The 12,157-nt window shown below is 38.3% G+C and overlaps 1 protein-coding gene across 1 annotated transcript in view; it reads right to left on the reverse strand.

The window, feature by feature from the left end:
- lrba (LPS responsive beige-like anchor protein) overlaps nucleotides 1-12,157 on the reverse strand; it is a 661,684-nt gene that overhangs the window by 591,896 nt on the left and 57,631 nt on the right. Inside the window, exons 13-15 of the mRNA XM_055646656.1 lie at nucleotides 11,585-11,753; nucleotides 5,085-5,164; nucleotides 1,761-1,823 (exon numbers count right to left, since the gene is read on the reverse strand). Coding sequence (XP_055502631.1) covers nucleotides 1,761-1,823; nucleotides 5,085-5,164; nucleotides 11,585-11,753 — 312 coding nt within the window. The remainder of the gene's footprint in view (nucleotides 1-1,760; nucleotides 1,824-5,084; nucleotides 5,165-11,584; nucleotides 11,754-12,157) is intronic.

A 12,157-nucleotide genomic window follows, 5' to 3' on the forward strand; every position in this document is an offset into this window, starting at 1 on the left:
TACAGTCCATCACAATAAAATAATGAACCTTGAAATTTGCAAAAGTAATGGAAATATGTGTGGCAGGATTAAAGTTTGGAGTTTGAATTAATGCACATTCCTTGTTCACAATTACTTAGCGTTAACAAATTCATCAGTGAATCAGGTGAACAAATTGGTGAGTTGGCATTGTAAGGTCAGTTCTTTTACCATAATTTTACCAGCCTTCGTGGAAAAATATGATACCACAGCACTTTTAAATCTTATTTAAAATCCTAGCTTGGCTGCCATCTTGTGGCAACATTTCAGCCCACAATTTCAACAAATTTGTGTAACCCACATCATGTCAACTCAGATTAGGCCCATTTTATTGATGATCTCCATTAACATTGATTACAATAAATTGTGGGTTGAAATGTTTCAGCATTTCAGATATTAAAATAACACACTTTAAAAAGATAAGTCACATGAAGCAGATTACTTAAGAATTAAAGTTTCTGCTCAATAGTAGTTGGTCTTACAAGTTAATTTAAGTTTTGAGTTTAGTTTATTGCACGTGAACCAAGGTACAGTGAAAATCTTTTGTTGCGTGATAACCAATTCACGGAAAAACAATACACGATTTACAATCGAGCCATCCACTATACAATACATGATGAAGGGAAAAATGTGAATAACGTTTAGTGCAAGATAAAGCCAGTAAAGTCTGATCAAAGATAGTCCGAGGATCTACAATGAGGTTGATAGTAGTTCAGGACTGCTCTCTGGTTGTGGTAGGATGGTTCAATTGCCTGATAACAGCTGGAAAGAAACTGTCCCCGAATCTGGAGCCTATACTTTTTGCCCGGTGGAAGAGGGGAGAAGAGTGGGCAGGGTGCAACTCATACTTGATTATACTGGTGACCTTGCCAAGGCAGCGCGAGGTATAAATTGAGTCAATGGACGATAGGTTAGTTTGTGTGATGGTCTGGGCCTGCATCCACAATTCTCTGCAATTTCTCACAGTCTAGGATGGAGCCGTTCCGAAAACATGCTGTGATACAACCTGATAAAATGCTTTCTACGGCACATCTGTAGAAATTGCTGTGTTGTTAGGGACATGCTGAACCACCTAAGCCTTCTAAGGACGTCATCTTCTACAGTACATATATGTTTCTACTTGTATTTTAAGCTAACACAAACTAATGCAGTCACTTTATGCACTTTACAATTCAAACATCCACTCCAGTAGATCATGCTTTTTTCCTGAATTGGAAATATATTGAATATAAATTATAATTATAAGACTGGATAGACTCGGTTTGTACTCGCTAGAATTTAGAAGGTTGAGGGGGGATCTTATAGAAACGTACAAAATTCTTAAGGGGTTGGACAGGCTAGATGCAGGAAGATTGTTCCCGATGTTGGGGAAGTCCAGAACAAGAGGTCACAGTTTAAGGATAAAGGGGAAATCTTTTAGGACCGAGATGAGGAAAACGTTTTTCACACAGAGAGTGGTGAATTTCTGGAATTCTCTGCCGCAGAAGGTAGTTGAGGCCAGTTCATTGGCTATATTTAAGAGGGTTAGATATGGCCCTTGTGGCTAAAGGGATCAGGGGGTATGGAGAGAAGGCCGGAACAGGATACTGAGTTGGATGATCAGCCATGGTCATATTGAATGGCGGTGCAGGCTCGAAGGGCCGAATGGCCTACTCCTGCACCTATTTTCTATGTTTCTATAATTGTACAATACATTAGGAAGGTCTCAATGAAGCAAATCCAAGTGTTTTATATTATTTTACCTCATGCATGGTGAGAAGATAGTTAAGAATACTCTGCAGCTCATCTTCCTTAATGCCATGATCCTAATAAAAGATAAACATGATTATACATAAAAGATTAATTCCTTGTACTCAATTTCCGTAAATTGCAATACAACTGCTACATTTATCAAACATGTCAATGGTATTTTTATACAGTAATGGGTGTGTTAATCAGTTATGCCAAACTAGTTTGTTAAAATCACGTGACCGGCACGATATACACAAAATCATTTTGAATAATAGCGGTTAAAATTCAAGGAGCAAATCCAAATGGAAGCGTTAACCAAGGTCCAATCATTTCTTATGAAGTGACAAATACATGGGTCAAAGACTTGCAAACTCTAATATTTTACTATTCTTCAGACAATTTTCTTTATCAGTTTTGTGACATCCTGATTCAATTTACTTTTAGAAAATCTTTTAACAAAAGGCCTGAAGTTTTCTATTTTTACTTCAGGTTAAGTTCGGAGTTTTGTTTTAGTTTTGATTGGTGTCTGATAAAATCTTTTATTTTCTATATTTAAAAACTTCTGTCAAGATTTTGTCAATGCATTAACTATGTATTGGATGTGTTGAGAACTTTTCCAAACAAATGTTTCTGGAGGAAATTGCATTTTTGCACGATTTCCATGTCAGCTATTAAGGTACTTAAACCTATTTTTCTTGTAATTAAATTAAAACAAGGTACCACCATGAATCAAGAATAATTTGTAATCAGTCATCAGATTTTCAATTGCCATAAATAATCTTCATTAAAACTTTGGCAAATACCTTAACATTTGAATGACAAAGTTCTTGCTGCTGACACTATTTTGGACTATTTTGAATTTTATAAAATAAATATAGCTGTCCATCTATTTGATTCAATAAGATCTGCGATTCCACTATTGCCCTAACAAATTAATATTGACATCCTCTTGTTATTCATGTACTCTTTTTGGTTATTCTGTAGGTGGCACTCTTACTACTCCACACTGAGATTACAACCTTTAAGGCCTGCACGTAGATTGGGGTATTGGGAATACATCTTTAGCTTATAAGAGGTCCGCTCAAGAGTCTCTCAACAACGTGGAAGAAGCTTTTCTTCAATCTCAAGGGACAAGCTTATAAGCTTTTGTATCTTTGCCAAACAGGAGAGGGGAGACTGTAGTGTGAGTGGTCCTTGATTATGTTGGCTGCTTCCCTGAGGCAGCATGGTGTATAAAGACTCAATGGTGGTGGGGGTATGGGATAGGTTTGTGCGATGTACTGAGCTGCATCCAAAACTTATAGCAAATCTTGTGGGCTTCAGAACAGTTGCTATAATGCATCCCGATAGAATGTTTTCTATGATGCATCTAAAGAAATTGGCAAGAATTATTTTAGATATGCCAAATTTCCTGAGTTTTCTGAGGAAGTTGAAGCCATGGTGTGTGTTCTTAGTTGTAATGTCAATCCGTTTGGACCAGGGCAATTGATGGTAATATTTACACCTAAGAACTTGAAGTTCTCAACCATCTCCACTTCATCACCATTAATGTACTTTGGGGTGTGTCCTCCAGTCCATATTCTTAACACATACAGCACATACTGTATTCCATCTCATAATTGTTGAAGGTCCAGCCTATTGTGGTGGTGTCATCTGCAAACTTATAAATGTAGTTAAGAGCAGAATTTGGCCATAAAATCATGAGTGTACAGGGAGTGCAGTAAGGGGACTGAAGATAGCAGCCTTGCATGGCACAGCTGTAAAGAATTATCGTGGATGTTGCGTTGTCCCCTATTCTCACTGATTGTGGTCTACAAGTCGAGAAGCCAAGGATCCAGATGCAAAGGGGTGTGTGCTGAGTCTTATGTCCAGCAGCACCTGACAGTGTGTCATGCAAATACTTTAAAGAAAATGCTTTAGAGAAAGATAAAATAGCTGAAGAATTCTGTTTTTTTTTTTTAAATATATCATTTACAGAATGTGATCACTTCCGTACAAGGCTTCCGTGAAAAGGTGGTGGATAGCATCCTTTTTGAATGGGTGAAAATCTTACCACAGTGCTGTTAAATAGGGAGATTCAGAATTAAGGCCCAGCAATGATGAAGAAACAACAATATTTCAAAGACAGAATGGAGTACAAGGTCATAAGGTCATATATATGAGCAGAATTAGGCTATTCGGCTTTTCAAGTCTAATCGTCATTCAATCATGGCTGATCTATCACTCCCTCCTAACCCTATTATCCCGCCTTCCCATAAACCCTGACACCCGTACTAATCAAATGATTAGTCATGATTAGACTAATCATGGTTTGGAAAGGAACCATTCATGGTGGCGCTCCAAATGCCTGCTGCCCTCATTCTTTTTGGTGGTAGAAGTTGCTTGCTTGGAAGGCACTATCAAAGTAGGCATAATGTATTAGTACAGTATGTTTTACAAGGGGTAAACCATGCTGATGGAAGAAATAATAAATGCTGAGGATAACAAATGAGGTAATAGTCAAGCCGATAGCCATGCTCTGCATCTACATACTGCAGACTGCTATTTTTAAGTTGTTGGGCTCTACACATCCAGAGAATACTACTGCAATATTATTTCATCCCAGAGAAATTTCCATGTTCCCTCATAGCCCTCCCCCACCTCCTCTGCAATCTAATTTTTCAGTTCTGACGAAGGGTCCCAGACTAACTATTGCACTTTCCACAGATGCTGCCTGACTTGCTGTTTTCCCAGCATTTTGTATTAATGTTAGATTTCCAGTAATTCCAGGTTTTTTTTTCATACATCAAATATTGCCCTGCAGCAATGTTTTAAAGCAGAGGCTTCCAACAACCTCAACTATCTTCCTCAGTGCAAAATGTGGGTCTAGCTGATGGAGGATTTTGATCTTATTCCCAAATGATTCATTTTAGAGCTCTGATTCTACTCAGTCAAATGCAGCTTTGGTGCCAATGATAGTCACTTCTGCAACTCATTTATTTCTGTCCATGGGCATGTCTAGGGCAATGGGTCCTGGCAAAACACAAATTTAGGTTTAGCATGAAGGCAGTTGTTAATTATGTGCCGATAACATCTTCCATCGTCTTGCTGATAACAGTAATTAACAGAAATAATGCCTTTTATGGACAAAACATACTGGAGCAATTTTCCAATGTGGTCGGTTGCACTGCAACTATGCTGGAACAAATTGGGTAAAAAGACATCTTGTTCTGATATTGCCAGGTCCCACAATGTTTGCTCAAGATTACCTACACACCAAATGATTCTAAATATACAATTGTGTTGTTCATGGCAAGAACACTATAGTATTACATTTCTAACTTTTAGATTCTCACCTTCATTATCAACTGTTTCACAAACAGCAACAAGAATGCTCGCAAGGAGAGAATCTCCTTCTGGTTTGGTCTGTGGCCATCTAGGAACGGAAAAAACATTTTTATCAGCATTAAGCAATTACAAAAAGTAATCATCCATGCTGTTTATGGATTTACAGAGGGGATAATATATATATATATATAGGCAGCAAGGTGGCGCAGCAGTAGAGTTGCTGCGTTACAGCACCAGAGACCCAGGTTCGATCCAGACTACGGATGCTGTCTGTACAGAGTTTGTCTGTTCTCCCCATGACCGCGTGGGTTTTTTCCAAGATCTTCGGTTTCTTCCCACATTCCAAAGGCATACAGGTTTGTAGGCTAATTGGCTTGGTATAAATGTAAAATTGTCATAACATGTGTAGGACACTGTTAATGTGCGAGGATCGCTGGTCCGTGTGGACTTGGTGGCCGAAGGGCCTGTTTCCATGCTGTCTCTAAACTGAACTAATTTATTCTGAAACACCATTAAATACTCATTAAATTTCTAATTGTCCTGAATCATAAGACTTATTCAAACAATCGAGGATGCACATAGAGTTGATGGATTGAGGAGAGAAGTGGAAGAGAAGGACAACCTGTGTTTTTTGTCTGTATAACATAATCTGCAACAGAAAGTAAACATCAGCAAATTCAGATAACATCTGCAGGTTTTTTGAAAATGAATCAATTTGCTATCCGACATGGATAATTACTGTACACTAAAATGACTAATGATGAAACAGCGCAATTGTTATCCTTTACAGAAAGGAATGATAGGAATGGCCGCTGGTAGGTGGGGACATGAGGTCAGCTGAAGGGCAAGAGCAACAGGTGAACAGGGAAGGGAATTTGCATAACGTTGCCTGAAATAAGAGTCCATCTTAAAGATTGCAAGATGAGAGCTAGGGAAATTCAGTGCCAAGGTGGAAGAAGGTACCTCAAATATTGTTTGATGTTATATCAGGCAGTGCATTATCGAAGGAATTTGGCATTGGATTTCAGCATCTAAATCCTTAGGTTCTCTCCCATGCCCACAAAGACATGGCCGCTTTAAATAACCCTGAGAATTTACTTTAGTCGGCATAGACTCCATGGGGCTAAAGGACCAGTACCTTTAACAGACGACTTTATGTGACATTGTAACCCACTTCAAAATCCAGCAAATTAAGGAAAATAAACACCTTCCTGGAACATCAATATCTCTTCACTAGTATTTGAAGTCAAACCCTTCAAGAAGCTATAGTCAATCTCCAGCGAGGCAATTTCAACCTTGAAGGATATTGGAAAGCCAAGCAGAATTCCACAGTATGCACCTTCTGGTACCGTCTATGTCTTTACCCTCTGATATATATTTTGGTTATTTCTAAATCACATCCACACAAATGATGACAAGTGTGGACAACAGATTTTTAAATGGGAATAAATAGTTACTTCTATGTAAACTGATGGTTAGCAACAGTCTAATGAAAAAAACATAAATATGAACAAAGAATCAGAGCCACAGCAGATGCAGTTATTAAGTTTCAACATCCAAGTATTAAATTGGCCCTGATCCCTTCCCCCAAAGCTGCCCCATTCCTTCACCAAGGGAGGCCATGGGACAGCTATGGGACTCCTTTCACATTGACAATTTAATGGATGGGCATGCAGAGAATTTCTGGGCTAATACGTTTAACTTTAAATATATAAATAATATTAATTGTTATTGTGGAGCAGGTTCTGTGAACATAAGAGTGTAGGAGCAGGATAATGACACTCACCTGTGCAAATAGCCTAAACAGATGTCATTCCATTGTCCCCAATGAAATGAATGACATGATTGTAATCTACCCACTGACATGCTACTTGTCCTGTTGCAGACCTCGGGTGCATATTAACCAGCTTGAAATTGTATTAGAAATAGAAGAGGTTATAGTTCAGAATTAAAAACAGAGGAAAGATACTAAGAGTGCACAAGGAATCCTATTTGGAAAACAGAAGGTTCTATGAACTAAATCAAAAAATTCGATCAAATGGATCATGATGTCAGGAATATTAACCAAAACATGGGACAACTGATTTACAAACTACACATTTAGAGAACCAAAAATGTATCCAGAGTAGTAGCGTGGGAATGAAGATATCTGGTTCATGGGACGGAAACAAAGAAACTGAATCATTGGAATGGAACCTATCTGAACCTGCAGGGACCAGGACTAGCAGAAGGGATAAAATGACTGAATTAAAATTGATATGGGTAGGGGATGTTCAACAGGAAATGTTAGCATTAATAATAGTTCCAAAACAAATGAATGGGAAGAGCTGACAAGTAGCCAGAAAAAGTGTGTACACAAGTAGGTATGTTACAAAACCTACCTGAATCGCCATTAGGAATCTGGCCTCAGCCATGTCGGCGATTTTGGCGCTGTTTGGAGGGGGCGGGTTTAAAACGCGATTTTTACTAGGCTGTACTAATCGCACATGTTCAGCCTAGTAAATCATTAACGAAAAATCGCTGCAAGACCCGGTCGCAAAAGGTATTATTAGTTTTATAGGCCTCGATAATATAGTTATTAATAGTTTAAAATTACTGTTTCATCTCGCAACCTCTCGCAGCCCCAGGGTTTTATAGAGCAAACAATTAAAGGTATGTACCTTATTTTTACATTAAATGGGGCATATATATAACCCTATATATCAAATTATCTATAACGAATAGCTCATTTTGGGCTTTTTATATCCCGCAGTATTTTTCTCGGCATTTGAGGGCACTAATCCAGCGCTATGTCAACGTTCTAAACCGGCGCGTTCCACATGAACCCACTAGAAAGCCGATTTAAATGGGCATTTATTTACAGCAATTGAACACTAAATACCTTCCATTTGGCCTATAAATTAATGTAAATTAGATATAAAAATCATGTTATATTGTGAATTATTTGTGAATAATCTTTGGACACTTAGGCTATTTAAAAATGTTAATCTTTCCTTAAGAAATGGCCGTTTGATTATCCAAGATCACAGCTTTTTTGTAATGTCCATTGAAAATCAATAGGGAACAAGATGCTAATTTCCGAGTATGAAAATGGTCATAACTTTTTTACTACTTGAGATATGAAAGTGAATTTGGTGTCAAATTAAACTTATTGTTATGCTTTATCTGATGGGATAAATTGCAGACTTGATTTTTTAAATCTCAAAATTTTGTAACATTGCTAACACAAGGGGATAGGAAATGTGAAATATGCAAGTAAACATTCTTTAGATAATAGCATGGACCACAAATAATAAATTAAATGAACTGGAAATGGAAATAATATAGCTACTTTTATTAAAATATGGGTCCAATAATATCAGGGCCGGGAACTAAATATACCTTGTAATATGATCTGCAGAAAAGATAAAAGCATGGAAGAAAGAACATCAATGATTCAAGATAAATTCATTCAATGAAGAATGAGAATACAATAAGTAGTAAGGAGACCATATTCGGGAGAATTAAGTACAAAAGATTTGAATACTTCAGTGGGAATTGTGCGCAAGCCTCTTGTAGCCAATATGAAGAATGCAAATCATTAAGTAAACAGAGAGCAACAGCACAGCAGAAACCAGATCGGCTTATGCCCCAAGACAATGAATTGTGAGCTTCTCTGTAATAGCTTTCTGTAACGACGTATCCAAAAAACAACAAAGTGATAGGCCAAATGAATTTAATAAATTAGCTCTATTTAGTTCCTCACTATGGCTCAATAAATATTTATTTAATTGCAATTAGTATTAATATCAAAAGGGAAAACAGCAAAGTTGTTATCAAAACCACAAAGCACTCCATGCGGATACGATCTAAGGGTACACCCCTGTTTGTTATCCTAATAACCTCCATCTTCATTCTTTGAGATGAATGATATCCAGGACATCCTTATTCAACTGATTAACTGTTCCAGTGTTCAAACTAACTCCGATTCAGATCATCGATTACAATAATTTTCCCACAACCGATATTAAATTGACTGTTTCGAAACCTACTTTCTCTTCCCAAACAAAGGATACACATTTGAAGTTTTCAAAGTTAAAGACACTATTCATTAAGTCAAGTCAAGTCAACTTTATTTGTCACATGCACATACAAGATGTACAGTGAAATGAAAGTGTCAAAGCTTGCGGGATTGTGCAAAACAACAGAACAGAGCAGAACCAGTATTTACATTTTTTTTAAAAGACGCAACAGTATTTACGCCCTGGTGAGATCAGAGTTTACAGTGCTGATGGCCTGTGGGAAGAAACTCAGTCTCAGCCTCTCTGTTTTTGCCGTGTGACAGCCGAGGCGCTTGACTGACCGCAGCAGCTGGACCAGCCCATTGCTGCGGTGGTAGGTCCTTCATGGTCCTTCATGCTCTGGATCTGCACCCCCTGGTGTATAGGTCCTGCGGGTGGAGGGGGGTGTAGTTCCCGTGGTGAGTTTGGCCGAACGCACTACTCTCTGCAGAGCCTTCCTGTCCTGGGCAGAGCTATTGCCAAACCAGATAGAGATGTTTCCAGTCAGGGTGCGTTCTGCAGCACTAGAGTAGAAGGAGTGAAGGCTCCTCAGAGAGACTCTGAATTTCCTCAGCTGTTCGAGGTGGTAAATGTCAGATCCTCCGTGATGTGCACTCGCAGGCATTTAAAGCTGATCTCCCTATTCACAGTAGGCCCATTAATCCCCAGTGGCATATACGTCCTTGGTTGTTGTGCCCTTCTAAAGACCACAATCAGCTCCTTAGTTTTTGTGACATTCAAGAGGAGGCTGTTATCCTGACACCAGAGTGCCAGGTCAGCCACCTCCTCCAGGTAGGCCGTCTCATCGTTATCGGAGATCAGGTCCACCACCACTGTGTCATCAGCAAACTTAATGATGGAGTTGGAGCTGAACCTGGCCAAAACTTACATGGCTTTTGAAAATTACAACTAATATATGCACATTGTTTTATCCTGGGGTGAAAAATCACAAATTCTAAATGTTGTTATTTTCTCAATCCCCCCCTGTGGATTTATTTTTACATTTCTACAAATCATTTCATTGTGAAAATGCATATAACGCACTGACTTACTGCCTACCATTTTCATAATATCTATTGTAGGTCTAACTGCATGTATCTCTTGTGAACCCATAAATCATATTTACCAATCATTCTTATATTGTATGCAAAATCATTTACTGTGAACTTTCAGACTCATCACATGACTCAATTTGTATACAATCCTTTATTTTGTGACAATAAGCTGACTCAGCACATTGAATTTCAATTTTCCTTCCAATGTTTAAGCTTGTTTGGGACGGTACTGTGGCACAGCTGTAGAGCTGCTACCTCACAGTGCCAGAGACCCCAGTTCGATCTCGATTACAGATGATGTCTGTGTAGAGTTTGCATGTTCTACCTGTGATCGCATGGGTTTTCTCCAGGTGCTCTGCTTTCCTCCCACATTTCAAACATGTACAGGCTTGCAGGTTAATTGGTTTCTGTAAACTGCCCTAGTGTGTCGTACATAGAACTGGTGTACGGGTGATAGTAGTCACCCATAGTGTATTTGAATTAGCATACAAGTGTACGACACAGAGCACAGTAGTGTATGGGTGATCGATGGTCGGCATGGACACGGTGGCTCGATGGGCCTGTTTCCATGCTGTAAATCTAACTCTAACACACTACTCTTCAGCTTCACCATATCTCTCGCATTATTTGCTGACCAAGATGATTGAATTAAACAAATGGAGCAGTTTATTGTAGGAACTAGTATATATGTATATATATACTGCAGTAAGTCAGTGTGTTATATGCATAAATATATATATACACATACACACACACAAACACACACACTGACTTTGCCTCATCCACAAACCTCTTGAAATATTTCCCATCATTTCCAATAAATCAGCCCTACTTACCGTGGTTGATTTATTACTAATCCCTTCCGCGTTTATCTCTTTCTCCTTTTTCCTTCAAACCCAACATCAAATTCAATATTATGGCCATGATTTCAAACCTGCTCCCATTACTGAAGCTGGTGTTTGAGCAGTTTTATGTTCAGCAGTGAACTAGAATGTATCCCAAACCAAAAGTTAAGATATCTCTGTAGACTACCATAAATTGCAAAATTAAAATCAAGTTGCCTTCCCCAAAATAATCTTCTGTATTGCCTTGAACAGACTTCATAACCAGATTCAAATCAATCTTTGAAATTCATTGCAGTGCTTACAAAAACAATAGAGTGCAATGTTCTTGAAGATTTCATTTTAAACTGAGTTTCTGCTTAGCGACCAAGTAAGTTTCTCTTTGCAGTGCAATAATTCCTGATTGAGTATGCTCCAGATTGATTGATATGTTTGTGCGTGCAGTGGTGCCAATTCAGATAGTAATGCATAGATTACATGTACTATTTATTGGACATTTCCAGAATATGCAGAATAACATAAATCAGCACAGGCAGAATGACTTCATGAATTACTGGATGTCTCATCTTACCTGTGCCTTTGGGAACAACTCCACTACGATCTTGAGGATTCATAACCCAGTAATAATATTTCAGTGTGTGCATTATCTGTAACACAGTACCGACTCTTCGAACTGCATTATAAATAGTAGCTGTGCTGATAAACTCAGTGGACAAGTAAGTATACAACTGTAATTGGACCTGTATTGAAACAAACAGGAAAAATTACTAATAGATTTATATTCAAACCCCATGACTTAACAGTCCATAATTAGGAACTGAATTGCATTAACAGCCTGCATTACAAATAGTTTTGCTTAAACTGAAAGAATTAAAAAAAAACAATAAACATGGGAAACCTTTGAGAAGCTCAGTGCACTTAAAGTGGACTCAGTAAGACCACTGTTGAGTTTCAAAGACATTGGGTGAGAGAGGCCCCAGAGTTAAAGATAGCGCAGAAATGAGAGCCGGAGTATTTAAAAACAGTGCAGCAGAGGTGGGATTCAAAATGTTTAAAAGAACAACAGGAGAGGTTCTGAGTAATGTCATGAGATAACAGGTGGATGATTGGCTGTTGTACAGAACAGTTTTGTAAACTGTGATCA

The sequence above is a fragment of the Leucoraja erinacea genome, chromosome 1 (genome assembly GCF_028641065.1).
Source record: "Leucoraja erinacea ecotype New England chromosome 1, Leri_hhj_1, whole genome shotgun sequence".
In the NCBI taxonomy this organism is placed as follows: domain Eukaryota; kingdom Metazoa; phylum Chordata; class Chondrichthyes; order Rajiformes; family Rajidae; genus Leucoraja; species Leucoraja erinaceus.